The sequence below is a fragment of the Syngnathus typhle genome, linkage group LG8, assembly GCF_033458585.1.
Source record: "Syngnathus typhle isolate RoL2023-S1 ecotype Sweden linkage group LG8, RoL_Styp_1.0, whole genome shotgun sequence".
Classification (NCBI taxonomy): domain Eukaryota; kingdom Metazoa; phylum Chordata; class Actinopteri; order Syngnathiformes; family Syngnathidae; genus Syngnathus; species Syngnathus typhle.
Genome location: NC_083745.1, coordinates 6,886,432 through 6,911,392, shown reverse-complemented (window position 1 = coordinate 6,911,392; position 24,961 = coordinate 6,886,432). Strand labels below are relative to the sequence as shown.

At 40.4% G+C, this 24,961-nt stretch overlaps 1 protein-coding gene across 5 annotated transcripts in view; it reads left to right on the top strand.

Annotated features, from left to right (window-relative positions):
• Positions 1–24,961, top strand: part of LOC133158467 (collagen alpha-1(XIX) chain-like) — a 73,812-nt gene that overhangs the window by 23,741 nt on the left and 25,110 nt on the right. For 4 of the 5 annotated variants that reach the window (XM_061285708.1, XM_061285706.1, XM_061285709.1 and 1 more), the window contains 10 exons: positions 12,513–12,557; positions 18,306–18,359; positions 18,434–18,478; positions 19,576–19,608; positions 21,110–21,148; positions 21,259–21,300; positions 21,594–21,638; positions 22,106–22,159; positions 22,638–22,682; positions 24,036–24,110. In XM_061285708.1, coding sequence (XP_061141692.1) covers positions 12,513–12,557; positions 18,306–18,359; positions 18,434–18,478; positions 19,576–19,608; positions 21,110–21,148; positions 21,259–21,300; positions 21,594–21,638; positions 22,106–22,159; positions 22,638–22,682; positions 24,036–24,110 — 477 coding nt within the window. The remainder of the gene's footprint in view (positions 1–12,512; positions 12,558–18,305; positions 18,360–18,433; positions 18,479–19,575; positions 19,609–21,109; positions 21,149–21,258; positions 21,301–21,593; positions 21,639–22,105; positions 22,160–22,637; positions 22,683–24,035; positions 24,111–24,961) is intronic. The other variant, XM_061285707.1, reaches the window with a different exon arrangement.

The window sequence follows — 24,961 nt, the reverse complement described above, 5'->3', positions numbered from 1 at the left end:
CTGTGATTTCTGATTATTAAGAGTCACATGTGACCACTGATTTGTCGACCAACTTGTCTATCTGCAACCTGGCAGCCCATTTGAATAGAGTGGACGTGTATCATTATCAGGGGATCGCTTATGGCCGAGGTAATACAACAAGAGACTCTCACCTAATTAGCGACTTGCCCACTCATGCAACTCTTTGGTTCAACTGAGAGTCATAGCCGTGCCAAAATGACGCAGAATATTTTGACGGGTGCTGACCTGACCACACCACATCTTTCATAAAACAGCCGGCAGTGGAAAGCTTTCACAAGGCCTTACATTCAAGTCAGACCATCTCTTACAATGTCTACTTCAATTTATTGCGGAGGGAAATAAGACCACTCTAAGCCACTTAAGAGTTTCCTTCAAGGAGATGTGGAGGACATTGTGGTAGGGGACATGCTGCCAGTGTCCCCCTTCTCCCATAATTTGAGGTTTAAGGGTGCATATACTTTACAGCAAGGACAGCCATCCAAAGTCTAACAGAATCCGGATTTTATCTTATTACCATGATGGAAGACCACTTTAGTTGGTCGGGTTGAAGCAAGGCCCTCTACGATGATCTAGAAATTTATGAGCATGTACAGTAAAGCCCCCACATTTCACACTTCTCCTTAATGGTGATGCAGCTTGGTTTTATATTGAAAGGAAGTGGCACATAATGGCAGCTAAACGCTAAACAGAAGCTTTTGGGAAGAACATGGAACAAAGCTGGGCATTCAGTTGAATTCCCCTCACTTAAATTTTGTCAGTTTTGTCCACAGAGACCCTGGACTTTTTTTTTAATGGCTTTTAGCCTTTCACCCACGTACGGACTATGTTTTAGCCAGGTTCGCTAAAATCTGACATTTTGAAAGACTGCAGCCAGAGTAAAGACCTTTAGTTAGGAAATGACATGCATGAACTGATTTTGTGCAAAGACGAAGACACGTGCCTACAATTCAGTCTGATATCATTTCGCTTCTTTTTAAATGCAATTCAGCCGGTGCAAAAAACATACGCTGCGTGCAGAGTTGCCATTATTGTTCTTTGTAATTGCCCCCTTCGCCCTTCTCGCTAGGTGATAAACAGAAAAGGTCTGTAATGACATTAATGTAGACTAACATTTAAGTATTAAGTAAAAATACTGTTGTCACCAAAAAACACACGCTAGCATAGTTTCCGTGGCAGTTGCACATTTCTTTTCAACCCTCTTGTGACAAAGCAATCCACTCATGTTTGCATAAACTCTTGAGGTGACATTTTATCGTACAAATATTTGGAAACATATGGCAGCAAAATATTCTTGGTTCCAAACGACCTTGACAAGCCGGGTTTGGTTGTTGTGTGCGTTTCCTTAAGGCTAAATACACAAAAATGTCAAACTTCATTCACAGATTTCTGTGCTAGTTGGCACAGAGTAGTGGTGGTTCAGTCATATTGTATTCACATCTCTGGGAGAAGCAGTATGCTCCTGTGACTTGTTTAAAATGATCCCAGAAAAGATCTCAAATTTCAAGGTGGATTTTGAACACCAAGTAAAGGTTTATGAATTAAATATACACTGAATGGCAGTGGGCCATAACACCAAATTTTCTCCATCCATATATGTTGATGTTGATGTCTCTTAGAAAAGTCTAACTTTTGGACTGCACTTTCCATTCCCATGAGACATCCATTAGCTCCACTTTGGAAAGCTGTGGAGAAATGATGATCCTCGATGGATCCCAAGAGGAAACAGAGCATTGCAACCTACTCTGTCAATATATGTATCTCCCCCAATGAATTATGCAGTGGTTAACCTCATAGTCATTTATTTAAATACAGTTAGACGTTAATTAATTTAGCTTAACTAAAGGACCAAACAACGACAAATGATAACAGAAATATATACCTTTTATTTTCCATGACGTTGCCTTGATGAGTTTAATAACAAGTGATATATTAAATTGACTTGACTCATAATTGTTTCCAGTGTTTATGTTGCAAAAATAGGTTCCTTTCATATCCAACAAACCTCGGTCAGAGAGATATGGGAGGATCACGAGGCGCCAAATGATACAAAGACCTTATGGAAGTACTCAAAAGTACTCAAAAGTATAACATTTATGTTTAGTGCACATTGAAAAGCTGTCACCAATCATCTCATGAAGACTTCTTTTTGTAATTGTTTCAGTTTCATTTCCCCTCTCGAAGCCAAATATCTAAACTTCCTCCACAACAGCTGTCGGAGCATTTTAAAATGATGCGGATATAATCTGTCAAAAAGATTGAAACGAGATATTTGTCGTCTGCGTTTGGTAGTCGGACTTCTCCAAGAAGAGAGTGGTAATAGCTGTCATTTGGAAGTGATAGTTATGTTTACTTTTTCCATCTCCGCCACTTGCTAAAAACCCGAGACAGCTGTCCCCAAATCTCTCCTATTTTCTTTTCCCACATTTCCCATCTGTGACCTTGTGTCGACACATGTCAAAGGTCGTTTGTCTTCTTGACACTGATCCTCTACTCAAATGTTTCTTTTTTACACTACAGGAAAATCTTTCACTTTCATCATTTTCCTGCCAACTGTTGCCAAGTCCTGCTGTGGCTTTGGAGTTACAGTGAGATTAGATTCGCACATTAAATTACGTGAAGTTGTTGCTGATTTGATGAGATACACAGTCATGATCATCATCATCAATTTTGTAAACGTCGCCTCGCCATTTTTACGTGTTGCCTGTCGAGTTTAGATTATATTAAACCGCTGTATTAGAACATCTCTGGTCGTACATTTTATCTGGTGGAAGAGTTGTAGTTTGAGCTGAGGGCAATGGAGCCCATGACGGTGGCTTGCTCGAGACAGACGTTGAGCTCCGACTCTCACAGATTGTTGACCTCTACGAGAACACATGCGGGGCCAGATTATTAGGTAATGAGTCCCTGGTGAGAACATCAACCTTCCTGCCAGACGCTCTCCATGGGAGGCTGTGGCGGATTTGGGCAAGGCAGTAAATTATATCACGTATTTTAATGCAGCTGTGCTAGTTCATGTTCACCTCATTGTCATACTTCCAAAACGTTGTTGTAAGGTTCCCATCGAGGTCATCTGATTACATCTCTCCTTATACAATTCAGTGCTTGATTCACGTTGAAAAGTGAGGCAGATGGGAATTATGGTAGTTATAGTAGCATAACTACTATTCAAAATATTGCAAGTCAAGCCAAGTTTATTTATATAGCCCTAAATCACAAGCAGTCTCAAAGGGCTTCACATATACAAAACAAATTGACAATTATTCTCAAAGCATCCCTGATCTTAAGCTCCCAAGAGGACAAGGAAAAACTAAAAAAAAAAAAACTACAGGGGAAAATTAGATGCGATGAGCTTAGCCACGTTGCAGCTAGACCAAAACATGAGAATTACTGTGTAGATGTATTATCATGAGCATCATCACTGTTGCAATTGCTAACACATAATAAGTGGTGTCCTGGCCATTCCATCAATATTATTGATTATTTTGGTAGATGATCAAGATCACAATGTTATTGATATACTTACAATTCACACTATAACAACCATCAACATAAAGTTGATACTTTAAAAAATAACTAGATAAACTATTAATTGTTTTAATCCTAGGCAATGATCATAGAAATTGTCTTTGCCCTTGTTGCTGCATTTTAAATACTGTAGTGTGACACACAGTACATGTGCAGTTACAGTTGAAGCTCAATGACATAGTAACACAGAGAGGAAAAAATCACAGGTCAGCAGGGCTCACAGCTGAGACTTTATGGCAAGATTTACACCCTGTGAGAGTTTACAAGCCTGGTGGGGGGGGGGGGGGGGAGCAGGGCTTGGTCAACCCTTATGTTGGGCAAAATGGACCAGGTTATTCTTATCCCCCTGAATTTCATATTGAGGAAACCCAGAGAGTCACACTTCTGACACTTGTATTACACAAGGAGGTAACACATTTGCTCAGTGCACAAGGCAATTAATCTTGTCAATGTCAAGTACATTGGGAGAGGGGCATGAAACAAAGGTTTGACCTGATTGGCTATGAAACAGTCTCACATTTGAGCCGTTGGGAAAGTGGAAGGTTACGGGGGAAACGTTTGGCACTCGCAAGGACAGATGCATCGTGTTTTGATTTATCTGTCGGACTCCTCCATGTTCCCAGAGAGGCCCAGTATGACTACATCTGCGGTTGTCCAGAATAAACGTGCATTAATTGGCCCATTAATTACAGGCCTGAATGCGAGGGGGCACGACATGGAGAGGATCACTTTGATTGCATATTGTTCTCCACCTTTTGAAGTGTGTTTGCGCACGTGTGAGAAGGAAGGGCTTTTCGGAAAAGGCTAATGTAGGTCAACACGTCCTATGAGCCTTGGACAACTATTGTTCTTTGCATCATGGCCCTCATTCATACTGTATATTCCAAGACCTTGAGACGATCCCAGACAACAGAGCGGCACCACCCAGCAATGATACAACAATGACTTAATATTTTTTTACATTGAATTCATTGTTGTGTTACTCCACCTGAAACTCTGATTTACTTTGTCTAAAACATATGAAATGGATATTTTATTATGCCCTGCAATTGTCTGACGACCAATGCAGGGTGTACACCATCGTTCGCCCAAAGGGTTGCTCCTGCACACCCCCGATTCTAATGAGGATGCCTTTTTCAATGTATGCATAGTTTTGTTGATATTGGTGGCAATTACATTAAATGTGGTCAGGCCAGCCTCCAGTCAAACCAGCAGCCACAATGATTGTTCATACATCTGCAACGAAGCCGATGTATTATTTGGCCTTCATTTTAAATGTGGTCCGATGACCGATGTAATTAGATGGTGAGCTATTGCAGTTAACTTTGTGTGCTCCACAGGTCAAAACCTTGATTAAACTGCTCAATTGTTAATAATTTCATAAAACCCCGTCAGAAACAACTCTTGTTGGGCAGCGGTAGCACCAAAAACAAACTTATCTTTTCACAATTATATCACCATGTCTTGATTTTCTTTTTCCTCATTGGTTATTCAGCTTCAATATTCTACCACAAGAAATCTGACATGGGACTTAAGAGGTTGTCACCAGACAGTGACAACGGGAGTGACGTGTCTTCCGTCCATTGTTCCTCCTCCATAATCTTTGTCTAAGTTTAACAACACCCTTCGGTTCTAAACCTGGCTGATATGTCACCGGGCAGAGGGCCAGTGGCTCCTGTGACTCCTCCAGGTTCGTGCTTCACACCATGGCAGCAGAATGATCTTTCTCCGACGTCAAATAGTCTAGCTATGCAAAGATGCTCTGGGGTCATTTTGGTTCACTTTTGAGGTGAAGGCAAGGAAATGCTGAGAATGTAAATACTTTCAAAAGGGCATTTCACATGCAGGAGGCACGGATTGATGCATGCCCCTTGGTAAGCTCTGTTTATGCGGACTGTTGCCTCAGCCAAAAGGCGGAGAGATGGCACAGAGAACTAAGAGCGCAGGGTGGTCGAGGGTGGGGGTGGAGGCGGAGGCGGTTTTGAGGTTGTTTGGGAAGACGATGCAGCCCGGAACACTGCAGAACACACAGAGGTGTGGTTATGGGAGGTTGACACTTACAGCCTTTCTATCCAGTTGTCATACTTCATGCTCTCATCTTGCCCGTGACCAATTTAGACACATTAATCTGCGTCCACTGTAATGGCATGCTAGGAAGCCACATTTGCAATGGCCTGATATTATACACATGGTAGAATGTAGGACCTTAGTGTAATCTGTTATGTGCACGGTGAGTGATATAAGACTCGCTACAGTCCAACGCATGGATCTTTGCACAGTGCATTTTCTCTGACTTCAAATATTTGGTTGGTAAAATGAACCACAGCGTTTATTCAAAGTAGATCTTTGAGCCTGTCCTCTTCACTTATTGGAGAATGCATTCATGAAACACCCGCACAGTGTAAACATAGGAAGGGGAGCAATCTGGATGAATAATGCAGCCAAAAGTCCAGATGAGACTGTGAAATTTCTTCTCGCCAAGACTAATACCGGCATTCATTAGGGGCTGGGAACATTCTAAAGGCAAACAGGCAACCAGAAACAGCTTGCATTGAAACACTGCAAAGACATTCATTCGTCTGATACCGCGGTTTAATGTAGATTTATCATCTTCACCGCATAAAAATGCAAATTCCCGTAATATCATCTCCTCTCCTTAGCAGTTGTTAAAGTCAATGAGCTCTTAAACCTCATCACTGAATATGTGGCTGTTGTTGAATAGACACCCACGGGACTGCATTGGCTTTGTTCCTCTACACATCCACTGTCTGCATTTCCTGTTTGCCTTCGGCTCTGTTCGTTGTTTGCCTGCTGTGCGGCGGAGGCAAGAGCTGTGAAGTTTTCTCAAGATGCTCAATAATGTTTTGCCCAATGATAAGCTACTCCTTTATATGCCCACCTGTGTCCCTTTTGTGTGTGAGGCTACACAAAATCAATTGTTGGTGCTCTCCTAATTCCCCCCCATTTCCTCTCCTTCTTTTTCAGCGCTCTCTGACCAATCTCCTTTACTGTACGTACTCATAGTCTAATTGCCGCACTGCCTAATTAGCGATGTTACCCAACATGCATCATACATTCATGCATCGAGCCCATCCATCCTCTTTAAAAGAGAGCTTTCAGGCTTCCTGCTGCTGCTTTGCGGTGAAGCTAGTTTGCCATCTAGTGGTGAGGGGAGAGGTGCATGACTGAATCGAGCAAAATGCCTTCATGGAAGGCTTCAGCCAGGAGACTATATATGCACAATCTCGGCCAAGTGAGCTCTGTCTAACGTCGGCTGCAGTGTCAGCCATCTCTTTATACCACCCTGAATATTTAGATGGCCGGGAGTTAAAGGGGAGAATTGTGTGCCAGTCAGAATGGTAAAATGCTAAGCTGCATTTGAGCCCCTGCCAGGCAGCTGTCGGCTTTGCCGTTCTCTTCCTGCCCCATCCTCTCCTCTTAACCCTCAGTAAACAACTGGAACAAATCCTATTTTATTGAGGCTTTTACAAAGTGCAAGGGATCTCTGCAAGCTCCAGTGCCCGGCCAGACTCTTTCCTCAGTGTGTGCAGTGTCCTGAGGTGGCATCCAGCATGGGCAGTCAAAAGTCGGCAATTTGCGCTATCTATCCATAATTGGACCCATAATGAGGGGGAAGTAAAGCTGGGGTCTCTGCATTGTGCTTTTTATGACAGTTTCAAGAAGTGTAAGTTTTATATATTTCACAGAACTGCTGAAAATTTAGACAGTCGAGCTGCAAACGTGTGAATTTACTGAATCCGAATCAGAGTAATCGGTTCTTAGAATGTGTGCTTTAGAAGGCTTGGGTATGTTTCTCCGTAATTAAAAACACAGAATTTTATGGTTTCTAAAGATCTAGACAATTTAGACTAGGTCATCACCCCGTCTGAGTCGTTTGTTTTCTGCGTATCACTTAAGTGAGGTCACATGGTTGAACTGAGTTGACTCACACTCTTAGTTGTTCCTCCCAAAGATGTTTTATGCGGTGAATTTTTAATTAACTTGAGGATATTAGTACAAGTTTTGTGCACGTTGGTTTACCAAGCAAATACAGCTGCAGCAAATTTCCAGTGAACTCCTGTGCAGCGTTAAGACAAAAGCTCAGGTGGCCTGAGTACACGTCCCCGGAGGCAGACGTGCTTTCTGCTCAGGCAGAAAGAGTGTGAGTGTCATATGAGTCTTTCAGTCAAGAAAAGGTCAGCTCTCCTATGAGCTACATAACATTGGAGCAAATCAACTTGCCTCGCTAATGTCAGAAAGTTTAGCCTCCGGGACATTAAACTTGGTTGTCACACAGGAGACGAGTTGAGGAAATGAAAAGCAAAGATTTCTGCTGCCAAGAGCATCGACGGTCGATGTTTGGACTAGCAACCGGGTTGCGTGGAAAGGTCAGGATCTGGTAGACAAATGCAGGGTTAGGTCTAATTTGTGACTGATGCTTTTTGATAGACGTCAAAGGAACTTTTTGCAAGCCCAAAATTTATTCTGCAAGCGGATCTGATATATTATCCTCAAATATTGGAGCTACCGCCCCGTCCCCTTCAACAACAAAGAAGTACAGAAGGAACAGAAAAAAAAACGTATTGGTGATCACCAATGCTGTCAGTTTAAGGCGGGCTAATAGATTTGTGCAGCACCGCCCCTCTTTGAGGACTATTAAATAAAAAAACAAATCAGCCTTGTGTTTTTGTGTACGGCTGCCAATCAATGAATGCCATTAAAAAGATAACCTACTACAATAATTGGAGATAGTGAATGACCTTGTCATATGACAACACAGCATAAGTGATATCTGTACTGTGCGAGAGTAAGTGCGTCTGGCTTGAGCCGGATCCTGTTGAGCTCATTTCAGAAGTCCTTATCTCGTGACCCCGCTCGACAGGGGCATTCGCCGGGTGTATTACCACTTATTTTCACGCTAGATTTGCGTTATTGCCAAAAAACACATTCTGCTATCTTCATTTTACACCATAGAGGTGATTCTGAAAAGCATGATCAATCAGACATGGAAAGTCTCACAGAATATGTTGACATTTGGGATAAGGATTTTGGAATCATCCTAAAGGAGTGGCTTGGCAGTGTCGCTGTTGTTGACTTTGCTGTATTCTTGAGGCATGTGTTGCAGGACTGGGCTTCGTGTTTGCTGTTCTCTTGTATGCTTAACAAGTTGCTGCATAGCTGAAGACAGAGGAGGGGTGGCATTCATGTGGACTAAGAGAGAAGTTTCAAATTAAAGCAGGCATCTTTGCTGTTGGTGTCTGCATACAGCTTTACTAATAATATTGTTGAATCGGCACTTTGAGTGTTTTATATCTTACTTTTTATAGTTTGCTGATTTTAGAGAGGATCTGAGCAATACCTGTGCATCTGTAATTTAGTCATGAAGCTTTCCATGATCTTTCCTCAATTCCACTCCTCCGCAATCCTGTCGTCTTTGTCCTTTTCTTTCTCAACCCTTCATTCTCCCTTTTCCTCCCTTATTCTAATCTACTGCTAAGACCTGAAGGAGGGCTTCACACTGTGGCGCTCAAATAATGATCACGCACGAGGATGTTTTCAAATTTAGAGGACACTGAGCGTTGCATAGCAACAGAGATTGCCACGGTGATCCAACAGGCAATGGAAGTTGGGTGTGCAAGAAATGGCTTGTGAGGCAACAGGAAATGGAGAGATGGCAAGAAAAAGGAGAGAGGGAGGAGAGGAGAGGAGAGGAGAGGAGAGGAGAGGAGAGGAGAGGAGAGGAGAGGAGAGGAGAGGAGAGGAGAGGAGAGGAGAGGAGAGGAGAGGAGAGGAGAGGAGAGGAGAGGAGAGGAGAGGAGAGGGGGAGGTAGGGAGAGAGATACAATTGTGATGGGATACACACGGGTTGGGTACTGAGGTGGTTATGCAGTAAATGAAAGTTTACTTTGCTGGGAGGGATGATTCACACCAAGTTGGCTCACTTTGTTGATGCATGTAAATTACAATTACTGTCATGTTGACATATTATTCAAACATTTATGCAAACATCGGCGAGCGTTACGTCGATGGGAGGCAAAGCTTTTGTCATTCAACAATGCTCTTAGAACTGCAAAGATTCTTCTACATGAATCAAATTGGTTTTCTCTCATCTTTTTTTCTTGTTATCCCACATTCTTTTATTTTCTGCAGCTAGAATATCCTCTTCTAGTGTGGTGCTTATTCCTGATTCCTGGAGACAGCTTTGGACTGTTTTTCACATCTGACACAAATATGCACTCGAGCATTGCGTTGACACGCTTACACAGAAAAATGTCAGACCTGTGGTCATAGGTGGATTTTTTTTCCCCGATATCTATTACTTTCTATGTCTTTTAATTACGATTTAGACTAAGAGATTGAAATTTAAGTAGAAAACAAGTTGATGAAATTCACTCTGGACAAATGAAAACTGGGGGCCTATGATTAAAAAAGACACACAGCACTGACAACAACTGAAAGATGACAGACAGTTAGAGCTATAATTACAAGATAATTACAAGATATAATTACAAAGAAAATCCCACATTCTAAGAGACAAAGTGACATGAAATGACGGATCACAAAAAGTTTCAGTGCAAGTGATTACTGCTTTGTGAGTATTTTTTTTTTCTTTTGTGTGTTATGACTTTCCATCGAAGTATTTGTCTGATTGAGGATTAAGCCAAAAAAAAGTTCAAGATCTGATCTGGAATATTTTTATCAAATGTGAAATAATGACCCTATGAACCATTTAAAACCTGAATGTTAGCTTCAGGCTAATGTTTATTTAAATGCAAATCACCCCCCCACCGAAACCCATTATTAGCTTTGAGTTTATTTGTTGAGCACTGTGACTGGACTACCACTATATTCATTTATCTTAATTAGAATATGCAAAGCACACGGTCAGTATGCACTTAGCAGTTGAAAGCAATGTTAGGGCAAATGTGTAGAAATGATTCCAACTGTTGAATAATTTATGCCTTGCTTAGAATAATATATGAAATATTCATTTGCTAAATTACTTATCTCTGTAATCGGCATTTGTTATGATGTTGTCGGTAGAAAGGGTTATGATGGAGGTCAGAACGGTCACAGGGAGCATTTATGTATTTAGTTTTTACATATATTCATGTACAGTGGGTTGGAAAAAAATCTTCATAAAATGCTATCTGAATTGCTTATATGGTACATTTCTAATAATAATAATAATAATAATACACATACGTACTTCTCGTCTTAGTGCTTATCATAACACATTGAAAGGTAGCGCTCGCCATTGCTACCAAGGAAAATATTCTAACGTCTCATTTCTATTCACCCTCATCCTTGTAAAAGTTCATCAAAAGATGTATCGGCACCTTAATGATTAAGATTGAAACTGACTGCGCTGAACCTTTGCTTATTTTCTTTAGATGTCCAAGTCATCTTTAAAATGCACGAAATAAATAGACAGATGATTAAACAGTACAACCGACAGAGCTCGTTGAATTCTGGTCTTTTGTCGCTGTTGCTGTCACGCTGTTGCTGTTATGCAGACGTGTCAAAATCAATTATTCAAAGTCAGCATACGTTGAACGTTGGTGGAATCAGTTGCGTTGTGATTCTTGTGAACCGTGTTGGCTTCATTCCAGCCATAGACATAGTACGTGAAAATTTCGAATATTATAATATTTTGAATAGATTGAACTTAACAAATAAGACCAGTGACTCCCCATTTTTGCAAATATGTTTTTTGCAACTATAGTTGTAAGTTATGATATATGAATCGCCACTAGATTTTTGCAACTATAGTTGTAATATGTGATATTACCAATCGCCACTAGATTTCAGACATGTTTTGGTTTCGCTTTTACTGAGCTCTTTATTACAATATGAGTAGGCATCTAGCTTTTATTTTTTTCAGATTTGGAATGATATGCAGTACAAGCACAGAATCTCAATAATATTGAATTTTTGAGTGAGTTCATTTCGTTAAAAAAAAAAAAACACTTACAAATTGATTTCTTGCACTTGGTGTTCGTTTCTTGTTCAGCAGTTTTTTGGCACTCTTGAATGGTAATTATTGCAACATAGCCTTTTGCACTGCAACAGTATTCCAGTATGTGTCTATCTTGTTGCCTCAAGTGCTTTATTGTTTGATTGTGATTCTGTTATGCATGCATCAAAAAATGTTCTTGAAGAAATGTGAACTGAACAATGTTTTTTTCATACACCTGATTGCAAAGTATGTGGTCATATGTAGCCCTGCAGGAGCAGTGATAAAAAATTGCGAGCCCCTCCAGCATATAAATTGCATATCCCTCATTTAGACCTAAGCCCACTCTGACAATGAGAGTACCACTGGAATTTATTGTAGTGGATTTGCAATTGCACTTTATCCTCGTGCGGCAAAAAAATGCATGTTCTCTCAGATCACACGTGCTGCGCCCACCCGGGGATGAGAGGGGGGGCACTCTACTATTAGATAACGACAAGTCTCGCATGGCCGATGATGCTCCGCCAGTTGAGATATTTCTCACAAAGTTTCATTGATCCCTTGCACCCATTCTATAAATCATATTAACTTTAGTTTGCTTCAGAAAGCAATCCACCTCATTAAGATGTTAGTGTTTGAAGTCCTATACACTTTCAAGGACTCAAGGCCTTTTGTAAAACGATCACTTCTCGCTGACCTTGCTCGTCAATACCGCCAAGCTCTGCGGCTTGGCCGGCTCGCTGCTGTATATGCTCTCTGCTTTGATTGATGCACGAGGGACTCGCACAGCTGGAAGAGGAGACCGTGAACCAAAGGAGGGAACAAAGACTTGCAGGCCACACGGGGTGCAGCAATTAAGCTGTTTTCTTGTTGTTAATTAAAAGCAAATTAGAAAGTGCGACAGGAGCTGCTGTCGAGCCTTATTTGCTGGCAGCGTGTGTACAGAGTATAACACCTGTTGTAACATCTTCCCGCTCTCATCTCAATCTCCTTTATTTGTCTTCCTTAGGGGCGTAGAGGAAAGACTGGGATGCCTGGACCTGAAGGAAAGCCTGTGAGTGATACTCAGTAACATACGCAACTATGTACAAAAACCCAATTGAAAACATGACCTCCAAATCTACACATTGCTGTTGTAGTCATGTATAATGTATTGAAATGCATGTGTGAGGCAATTGCAGATTAAACCCAATCATAAACGACTTCTGATTTTGATCCCATTAAGAGCCTAATTTAATTCAACTTTGGTTTGAGAATTCCCATGCCCCATCAAAAAAGCATAGCAGACAAATGTGGAGCATCCACAACATTGGTTTACATTTTTGTTTCCTATTCAATTACTGGTTAATTGCACATTGAGTTTTCATGCATATATTATGTGAATAGCTACATGAACGTAGTGTGTAGGGTTTTACAGACTACTGAGAACCAAGTGATCAATGATTTGTAATATTTTTGCGATAACAAATATTTCAAATCAAGGCTACAAAAGAGGCAAATAAAGCCCTTGAGAAAGTCTGAATTAACGAAAAGACTAAAAAGTGACTATATGCCCCAGAGCATTTTTGTGTTATCATCTTTTCCTGAGCAATCCAAACCAATTCCAATTCAAGCTTTCGTGTGTTTGTGTAGTCACACACAGACACACACACACGCGTACACACACACTTATGGCTACAAATATATGATGCGTTAAAAGGAGACTGCTTTTCAGACTCTTAACTGCTCGGATGTCAGGACAAACAGGAGTGCCATATTGCTCTGCTGCTTCGGGTGTCCAATTATTTTCACACACTATTGCCCTGATTGCACTCCTGATCTGGATCAAAGGTTTTCCTACTTTATTGAGTACCAGAATCCAGAGAGATCCCGTTCTGCTTCGATCACTGTTATGCTCTCTAGCTTCAATTATCTTTTGTATAATTGAGCCACTCGCTGTTAAATGTCTCCCACATGACTCATAGTAAAACTTGCCTCCTTAATAACTCATAAAGTTGTAGGACGCAAAGTCGAAAGAGAAAAGAAAGACAAGGCTGGAGACGGTGTGACATTTCTAAATGGCAAGTTGACGATACTCTTAGCATGTGCCGTCTCCTTCCACATTTATGACTCAGCTGTTTTCCAAAGTTGGATCTCGGGGCCAAAATTATCTATTCAAAACAGATGACAGGCCGTCTCTCCCTCTCGTCCTTTGGCAGCAGGAGAGCGCTGGCAACTGAGAGGGGGAACAGGTACTTTTCAATGTCATGGGAGGATCACACTATGACAGGAGCGTTGGTAAACACAGCACAATAAATAAAGACGCAAGGATGATTCATAGACTGCTGTGTGTTTCACTGCAAAGGTGAGGCTGCTTTTATATTGCAGATCTATCGAGTACTTTGATGAAGTGCCTATATATATGTCCAATTTTTAGACTGTCTGTGAATACATTTTTAAGTGACATCTATCCTACTCCTGTGGGTACATTGACTGTATACCTAAAACAATCCACATGTGGTCATACATCACAGTAAGAAAATAAATGCCTAATACAAATATTAGGCATGTCTACCATCCAATTGGCCTGGACTGGCATTTCTACGCATTAATGGAAATTAAGTTAACCTCATCATTACTCCAATGGTTGTGGAGTAATTTTATTTACTTTATTTAATGGACTGTGGACCTCCAGGGATCTATATTTAAACCCTCTATGCATTTGTGCTTGTTTGATTTACAGCGGCTGCTTTTTTATGTGTGCACTACATTATTTGAGTTGTCACTTGGACCATGGAGTGTAAATCTAGTAGAGAGCCAGAAAACTGCATTCCATCATAATGTCTTAACATTAAAACCTCTGATAAAAATTGCAGTCAGTCGTCTGCCGGTGACAGACGTGTTGCGAGCAATTAAAATGTTGGCCTTAGATAACTCAAGCACCTAATGTGAGCTTTAACCTAGACAAATGGACGGACGGAAAAGGTAGGTAGGTAGGTAGGTAGGTAGGTAGGTAGGTAGGTAGGTAGGTAGGTAGGTAGGTAGGTAGGTAGGTAGGTAGGTCGATCGATCGATAGATATGGGTTGACCTTGACTTGTTTGTATTCATAGTGATATCCAGCCCTCTCTTCAAAAATGTCATCTTTACGTTAGTTATGGGCTATCTGTACCTAGTACATCCTACTGTAGACCTCCCACAGTGACTCACCAAACAGACGGATGGTCATTACGTACAGTACCTTTTCAAAAAGGCCCCACAATCATTTTCATGAAGCCCAGAGGTGCTGTACCTTACAGGAGGCACATACTAACGTGCAGTGTGCGGTGTAAAACATCCCTAGACATGGATCTCACAAGGCCTCCCACTGGCACACTTGCTACCCCTATTGCCTGCTTAGCCAGCACACCCCCACCTGCTCAACACCTCCAGCGGCCAACTTGTGGTTTAGCCAAGAGTGAAAATTAGGAGGCAAACCTCTTGACTGCACTGTTGATTTCTCGTATTGACGTGCCGTGTACAGGGATCTCTGAGTCGTTTCCTGCACTCTTTGCCAAGAGGAAGGGGGAGTGTTAGCTGGCCGACCTTGACAAGGAAGTTGTCTGCATGAGAACACACTTAATCTGCCTAAAATGACAGGGCACGGCTGAAGGTGTACTATATAGTTATTTGAAGTTTTATGTTCAGAACTTTGGAACCACTGCATACTGGGGGAAAAAAAAATCACAATATCGTCTTTATCACTGAAAGTAAAAGCTCAAATTTTTCTGCCTTTCATTCATATAAACATTTCATTTACTTTACACATTAAATATATTATATATATATAATATTATCTGTTTCCACCATGCATCTAAAATTTCTGCTTGCATGGTCATGTAGCTCTGCAGGAACAGTTGCATCAATATTTGAGAGATGATTTCTCCAAACCTATACTAATCAGTTTATTTTTTTTTTACTTTACATGCTAAACTAGTCAATTTAAAAAATATCCATTCATTCATTCATGTTGCAAACTGCTTATCCTCGCGTGGGTCAAAATAAGTAAGAGTGTTGCTGAGCAACAGCAAAAATTGAAAAAAATGAAATGAAATGAAAAATGAAAGGAAATGCCATATATCTCGACACCAAGATAATTAATCAGACACTGAAGGACAGAGAAAACTTAATTATCAATTAAGAGCTTTGGTTATCCCACTCTACAGCTTGAAAGCCAGAAAGAGAGAGTTGCGCTCACTTCAGTCCAAATTGGTTCGCCACTGATTTGTCGAAACAGAACATGCTCACGAACCAGCGTTTAATAGAAATCAAACCTTTCTCAAATGTAATTGTTTTAAAGGAGAACTAATTGTTTTCGTTAACATTGATGGCAATTTGGCGGGTCGCTTACTGTATGAATACTGCGTGACTAGTTGGGCATTGCTCGTAACCACAAGGGTACACTTGACTTTTACATTTTGGGAACACACTTGTAATTTTTTTGACCTTTCAAACTATCCAAACTATTACAGTGCCTTGGAGTTCTGTAATTGTCCCCATGGGATCTATTATTGGAGACCATACCCTGGCTGTAAAAATGTTTTGAATGAGATTTCAGGTATTTTGTCAACATCCAAAGCTTCGCAAAAAATATACAGCAAAGGACACGCATACATAGTTACAAACAGAGAGCTGAACATGGGCACTTTAAAATCATTGATAATTGCCTGAATTTTTTTTATCTAAAAGTCAATTAAATGGAGGCCTATATGGGCATCTGGACAGATGGCTAATACTTCTTTTTAAACAATCAATGAGCTGGTTAAATTCAATGGGGGTGATTGCTTTTAATAATTCTCATTCACAGTTGGATATGCGATGGGGATGGGCAAATTGAGTTTTCAGACTCAAAGTTTGAGTCAGTGAGTCTCTTTTGAATTGGGGCCCCATTTCAAGTCTCAGGCCTCACTTCTTCTGTAGTGTACAGGGAACAATGTGAATTATCCACTCCCAACCAGTCATACGATAATCGTGTAAATGCTCTCACAGTTGAAGACTTTGAAATCCATTTTCCAAACTCTGCCTAGCCTTCTCACTACATGCTTGTGAATCTGTGGAAAAGTCAATATGGGAAGAATATTGAGATTGGCCGCACTAAAAAATGTGGGAACTATTTTGGCTTGCATGACATTTCAGTCCTAAATAATTTTGTGTGCACCAACTGAGGGCCTTAAAAAGAAATCCAGAATGCCATCTAAAAAGACAGATTTTACTCACAAACAAATTAAGCGCTGTTGGTAACAGGTGTAAAAACAATGAGGATCGATATATATATTTAAAAGAGGATCTTGAGCTTTGATGGTTTACATCATGGAACATTTGGGAGAGTACAAAGTGATGGAATTGGAAACGTTAATGCAAGAGCCAAACAGATGTATTACTGTGTTGCAGAAATCTATTGTGCCCATAATCTAAGGGAAGCCAGCAACTGCATAAAAGCCATATTTTATTCATTTCAATTTACCTCCAATGCTTCCAAAGTGGATATATGTACCCATCTTGCATAACATTGCATTTAAATTGCTGTCCCTACTGTGTCCACCACTGGAAACTTGTCCACATTACGCCTGTCTCTGTATTCTGACCGCTGCTAGTTTTTCGTACAGCCGCCCACTCCGTTTTTGTTATTGATTCTGTTATATAAGACGCGCATACATTTGATTTATGCATGGAATTTCTTGATAAATTGCATTTCCAAAAAAGAATTAATCAAACCAGCTGAACTTCTAAATACAAAGCCGCTGCTACCCTGATTTTTACCATATTTTTAAGCACCTGAACTTTTTTAGTTGGACTTCTCTCATCAACACTTAGGAGGCTTTAATTCTTGAAATGGATTGACATAGTGATTGGGCAAGAAGAAAAAAAAAGGCGGCACATATGGTTAATAAAGCTTCACCAAATTCAATTAGTCCAGTTTTCACGCAGTGCCTTCACCTTTCCTAAAATTATAATATGACAATCCATCTGTTCATTGACAAGAACAGTCTGGTGATTTAATAAAAACTGAGGAAACAGAGGCAAAGCTCATTAAAGGTATACTATGGCGGCGGCTGTCGTCAAAGTAATCTGGGGAGGTCTGAAGCGTAATTTTCAGGTGAAGATTGTCCAGGTACAGCTACGCAATTTAGAAATGTTGCATTATGAAATCATAACCTTCAGCAGACGTTTTTGTATTTTCGTTTTCAGGACTTTTCAGGATCCAAACCGTTTCTTGGCATTGTTACACAATACCCAGCATGGTGTCGGTGGTGGTGGCTTAGTTGATGATGAATCTCTCTGATTCAAGGTTGTTTGCAAGCTTATTAAATATGAGGTCAAAAGTTGTGTAAAATATATAAAAATAAAATGAGAGTTCTCACCACTTCCCAAGAGACCAAAAAGTTTTCCTTGTTTAGATTTCTATCACAGACGTATCTTACTTATCATTCCTTGTACGTCATGGCCAATGTGAAAGTACACTTGCTGTTTACTTTGACATTTTCCTCACATAAGTGACAGTGAAAGAAATCCTATTAAAATGCACCAAGGACGGCTCACATGCAATCATGAAGTGCCATCTATTGGAAGAGAGTGGAATGGAACATGGAAAAGCAACAGTGGCTGATGTTTTCTCGCAGTTTCATTATTTAAAGATAATTATAATGTACCACATTTGGAGTTAGACAATTTCCTTTTTCTGAGTTTTAGATGTTCACATCGCCTGGTATTTTCTATTTTTTGTTTTTGTTTCTTTGTGCATCCCCTCAAGCTTGTAACTCAATGTTCTGTTCTATCCACATGCAGGGGGAGAAGGGTGAGCCTGGCATCTCGGAGGAAAAGGGGGCAAAAGGAGACCCTGTAGGTATTTCCCTGCAGTGACACTTTAAATGCTGCCTTGCTACTGTGTCATTTACCAACACCTCCTCCCACAGGGTCAGCCAGGTTCCCAGGGCGACGAAGGGATGAAAGGACAGAAAGTGAGTCAATGTCAAGTGGCAATACATGACACTCCTCTCTGTTTGTGTCTGCTGTCACTGTGCCTGCGAACGTGTGAGTTATTATGTTTGGACTACAAGGATATCTGAATGTCAGTCATCAACAACTAATGAATTGGCAGCTCTGTCGCATTTTTTTCCCCCGTCTCAGCAGGACGACACAATACAACAAAAGCTAGCAGCAGGCAACTTGTACATTTTTTATTTATAGGTGGCATTTAAGAATAATACTGCATTAGAACAAAAGTAAGCCCTTAGTGGACAAGTATGACAAGTATAGAAGCAGACTGTTGCCTTGAAGGAAAGTAAAAGTGTTTCAATAATAACACAAGAATGAAATACAGTCTGTTTTTTTCTTTTGGTGTTTCTTTCCTCTGGGATGTCCCATTAGTCTTTATGTACCCTGGCTTTCATCGTTCTTCAAAAAATTGGCTTCCTCTCCGCATTTGCATTTGATCACAATCCAAATGTGCTTTAAAAGCCTCTCCAGCTTTGCTGTCTTAACACTTTCAAATTCAGAAGATTGTGGTCGCTTGGCTGTGAATGAGGTCTCTGTGCGCTTTTGAGTTATTTATATGATGTCCATAGTATATATAGATAGATAGATTGTTGCCGTGTTGTGAGAGCATGAAAGTAATAGCTTATAAATGATGAATGGGAGAAAGCAGGCTCCCAACAGCAATGCATCACAGTTAGGGCTCCCAACACGACCATTACAAAAGGTTGTATGCGCTTTAAGGATGCCACAATAACTATGGGGACTGCTATGTGCATGACATGAAGACCAATGATGAATGTTTTTGTGGCACTCACCTCATATCACTTGACTTCCACTTTATTTTCCATCTTGCCGTGCCTCCCGTGTTGTTCCTTGAAAAGATGTGTCCGTGAGGTCATTGGTAGCATGTTACCTCTGAAAAATGACAAAACTAGGTTCCTGCAAAATTATGAGTTTGATTAAAGCAGGTCAAGGTTTCTGGATAATACAAAACCATGTCGGTATGGCAAGGCTTTTTTTTTTGTACTAACTTATACTTATAACTTAACCTGAATCAACTATTATTGTTTTTGTTTTTTAGGGTGATGCTGGCCCCCCTGGTCCCCCTGGTCCTGTAAGTCTATGACGAGTAGTGTGTTTATTGTCCAGTCTAAGTCTTCAGCAGTGACAAGCAAATTCTGGCTCTATATTGGCATCCCATTGGAGGACACATAAAACATAACACATAAAAAAAAGTTTTCTTTTGATCATGTACTATTTAATACATTCATTATCCTTGCCACTCTGGGGTGTTCATCTTTTGTGTTCTTATTTAAGCAGAGAGGACTGCTGCTTGTTTTTAATCTTCAATCTCAGCATCCTCCGCTGGCATAAATTTCCGAATGCTAGCAGCCTAGGCTGACCATTAATCGAGCGCACGCTTCCACACATTGATTTCTCATCAGGGTGTCATGTGATGTTGTGATACAATTATGACTGATATATATCCAGTTTCAGAGCGGGTAAAATATAAAGGGAGTATTTTAACAGCAAAAAAAAAAAAAAGCTGATTTCACTGTTGTTTGCATCTGCACATATCAAGAATCGAGCATCAAAGTAGACATTGCAGTTTTAAAGGCAATCCAAAGCACTGAAGACTTCCTTTGCAAATGTCACTACTTAAAATTTCACGACAATAGGAAAGAAAATTGTTCCTCTCAATCAAAAGCAAAACGCTCCGTGGTGTTCAACGGGTTGTGGTGAGCTGCAGGCCTCCCAAGGCTATTGCAGACGTCTTCAGCAGCGCACACAAGAGAAGAAAACATTAGTCATTTGATAAATGAGGCTGTTTGAACATTTAGTACCAGTCTCTGTCTGTGCTCTCTGCCTTCCTGTGGCAGATAATTTTGGCAGTTAAGCATCGATTTCCCTTACACAGCAGAAGTAGGGGTTCAGATCATTACCCTCCCTCCATAAACCTTCTTGTGCCTCTATGTATTAGTGGCAGGGAGGTGCAGTGGTTTTATCGGCGCGCACTGCATCATTCTCCCCGATGGCCTTAGCGTGGCAAAACTGGTTTTTGAGTTCCGAGTTTTTTTAAATTTATTTTTAAAAATACAGATGCCAGCTTCACTTTACAGTAGAGCTTTGTAATGTGTTCAACTCAAGCTGGCATCAGCCTCTGTTGAGTAAATTGTGGCATGGCAGAGTTGCGACATTGACAACAAAGCTGCATGTTGATGGCGGCGAGATGTTTTTTTTTCAGAAAATGAGACAAGTGACTATAGGTTGACTTTTGATGAATGGTGCAGAAAGCACTTTGAGACAGCCGATGACCCAGTATCTCATTTAAGATTTATATTGCTCCACATGGAAAAATACTTTATTTAATAACTGTAATTGTCCCAAAAGACTCATAAGCAAGTGTTGTGCAAATGTACCTGCTCAAAGATGTCAGTTCAGAGAACAAGCTGCTAAACATTAGCGAAGCTGTCTAATTAAAGATTTAACTTGTGATTGTTCCTGGATATCATGTAATGTGGGCTAGTAACGTTAGACAGAGGTGCCTATTGGCCGTTCGGTTTAATTTTATATGCCATGATTTGATGACAGACTGTCTTCGCCATTCTGTCTAGGTGGTGACAGCTCATGGGTTGAAGCAGATCTCTGGAACTGTAAGCATCTCCATTGTATCATAAATCACTGATGATTTGCAAAGACACTAGAATTGTATTTGTTGCTCAGTCACATTTTGAACTGCTTCATTTTGTCATATGCCTTAAAGGATGAAATGATCATTTTGCAGAAGGGAGAAAAGGGAGATCGGGTAAGCATTGTTGAATATTGAAAAGTTCTGCGGGAACATTTACATGGCCCATTTATCTTTTATGTTCAGTATATTAACATTAATGATGAGAAGACTGAATATTCTCAGTTGAAGTACTTAATGGATGTCAAAACGTACAAGACTTGGGAGACTTCCTGCAGAAGAAGGAAGGTCTCCTTGCTTGTTCTCATAGCTGCTTCCTTGTTGTGGCATCTTCTTTCTCGTTTGCCAAAACACAAATAAAATTAAGGTGATGCACTGTACCTTCTCTCACCCTTTGGGTCATTTCACAGGGAAACATTGGGCTGCCAGGACAGAAAGGAGATCAAGGTCCTGAGGTGGGTCCACGTGTTCAAGTTGTTTATTCACCGTTTTGACGAATGCAAGACAGTCTAAACACAAATATGGGAACACCAGATATTTATCATCATTCTGAGCCGTTGATTGTACACTTTAAGTTGGAATCCTACTTTCCCCAAGCTAGTTATAGTAGTTAATGCATCGTTTACTTCCTCCAGAGTGTCAATGTGACAGATAAGTGACAAAATTGAGATGGATGCATCGTTATTATTATAAAAACGGAAATGTAGTGTAAAAATACAACACCGGTTATCCCACTGTCATTTACTGGCACCCTGCTGCCAGAATTTTTTTTGTTATTTTACAGAGATAGTCAGTCTTTACAGTGTGCCCATAGAGAATAACAGATGTTATTCTTAGTCTATAGAAACAATCACTACTGTTTTTATTTTAAGGCATTTACCTCCTAAAGTACGGGGGAAAAAGTAACATTTTCTTCCATCAGGGCAAACAAGGACCATCTGGTTCGACTGGACTCCCCGGCCTCCCAGGAGAGCCAGTAAGTATACCTGCAGCAGACTCCATGTCAAGCCCTGTCGCCTTATCTGTCACCTTGGCTTATCCTCTGCTTCCCAACGCAGTCCGCCAGACTGAGCCTGAGATCAATTGATGAATACCGCGATTAGCAGGATGTCAGGGAAAAGAGTCCAGTCCCTATTTTTTCTCTCTAACGCATTCCGTCAGCAGATTTAATAATTAATTAGCAGAAAGAAGAAAATGTCTGTGCGTTTTGCCAAATAACAGAAGTGCAATCTGTTTGCTGCACCTGCTTTGATAATGAGCATCTGTCTTTCTTGAAAAGCAGGCAGGAAGAAAAAAAAAAAGAGACATTTTATAAATCCTGTCTAAAAACATATTAGGCTGGAACTCAATAGTCTGCCAAAGCAGTGATGAGGGGGATGGGTTGTTGGAGATGAATGCGTGTGAAATTAAGATCTGCTGACAGATGTCTTTTTTGTCTCCAATCCTGTTTACAGGGCTCTTCAGGATTGCCTGGTAGAGATGGCTTGAAAGGAGAGAAGGTAAGAAATCATCAAATCAAATTGTCATCCTTAAAAAAAAAAGATTTATGGTGTTTTTATTAGTAATTGAACATACAAGACACCTTCCTGATAACTCACCTGCCATCCACGGCATCGTCAATCACGCCAGAACTTTGTTTCCCTCCATTTGATGCCCTCGACTACCCCCACTTTTACACCAGAAACTCTTACAGCAGGACTTATTCCAAAGACTTGACTGAGAGTGACAAAGTGCAAGAGTGTGCGCTTTGACACGCGAGTTTGATGAGGTGTGTCGCTTGTCAAAATAAATGACGCTTTACACGCGACGCCCCTCCCGCCACAGTCATTCTGTCAAACTCCAGGGCAGGGAAATAAATCTAATTCCAAGTGCTTAAGCTTCTGACGTCCTCTCAGATTGAAAACTCTCCTTTTGTCACCTTCACTAATGCAAACTAATGCCAAAGACAGGTGTGATTATGTATTCGTATGAGGGTCGCAACAAAAACAAACAATCATCTCGAGTAGATTTGGATGGAAAACAAATATCTGTACATAAAGCCATTAAAATATGTGGCTGTAGAGAGCATGTTAAGTATGCTGAAAATGAATAACAAATTGTCCTTGTAAAGCTGCACAGGTTTTTCCATTTATTCGAGCTAGACTGAGCCGTCTTTGCAGTTCGCTTAAGTGATTTCCTTCTTTCATATGATCCGTGACGTTGGCCTGCTCCGGTTGTGTGGACTGTAGATACAGTGCCATGAAAAAGTATTTGCCTTCTTGTCAAACTCTTTTTTGCATAATCTCTCCATTTCCATATGTTTTCCATAGCCAATAAATACGATAGAAATTGTTTACAGTATTTTATGTCTCTGTGGGTTTCTTAGTTATTGTAATGTTTGTGATGTGCAACGACCATGATGAGTCAGTAAAATCAGGATGTATATTTTGGATTTGCTCAGAAAATCTCTGCTAATGAATGTTGACTGTAAAATGTTTGACTCGCTACCACATCGCATTTCCGCCACTGCAAATAGTGAGAGAATTAAACTCAAAGTTTCTTTTGAAACTAAGTTGACACATTCACCTTGCTGTCACACTGTTAACAACAAAAACATATGGCATGTTGGTATATCTGTTTTGGCCGTCCTTACATTTGTCGGCTGTCGTTTTGATTTTGAAAAAGAAAGCAAGTTGTCAACATCACTGGGATTAGTTCCATACATGAAAGGATTGCAATAAATGACTTCAGACAGGAACCAAAAATGTTTTTTGAAACAAAAGTTGGACAAATATTACTAACTATCACAATGAAGGGCCTCATGCCTTAAACAAATACATAGTCTGAGGATTGACTCATGACTCTTTTAATAGGGAGACTTGGGAGATGTGATGGGACTTCAGGGACCCCCAGGACCAAAGGGTGAGCCTGGTGAACCTGGATTTGTGGTATGTATTCACATTAACTGACTGTTTTAGCTGTCCTAAACATTCTAGAAATAATTTAATACTTATGGCTTCATCAAGCATAGCTTTTGAACCAGCAGCAGATTAGCAAAAGTCGCCCCCCGAGTACAGCCTACATACTGTAGGAGCTAATATTATGGCACAAGCCATTAAGTAATCAAATATTAGGTAACCTCATCCTGGGTTATAATTACACCTACCATTGTCAAGAGGATGGCTTTTGAAGCATTACATCTTATGGATGTGTCTATGCATCTAAAATGTTTATTATAGCCACAAGTGTCTCTTGCACGGTTCTCCTCTAACTTCATCGCCATCTTGTTTGTTTTCTTCGAAACAACACTCAACCTGAAGTGATCTCATCAAGTAGAGAAATAGGGGAGGGAATTAGTGCAGGCTGAAGTGTTTATACCTCTTACATGTTCTCTAACTTGATACGTGTGCAAAATGAGATGCCATCTTATGGACTAGGGTCCTTTGGCGAATGTCATTGGCGGTAAGTGTTTCTGAGGGAGCATAGATATTTTTCCCCACATTTTATGGTCTTTGTTATTTAAGACGACAATAAAAGCGATAAAATGAAGTCAGTGGGTGTCTTTAATGAGGCAGCCCTCTTCAAATAACTGTCGCTCAATCGATTTTTGCCTGTAAATGAATGATGTAGGTCTGTATTTTTTGCTCACTTTTACGATTGGATGTAATAATGAAGTTCTTCGGGAAATGGTGTCATTGTTAATCACAAGCCACCATCTTGAAAGGAATACACAAGATGCAATGTGGGGCTTGATAAAACAGTCATCAATGTCGTCTTTGTGCTGGAAAGTCAATGAATG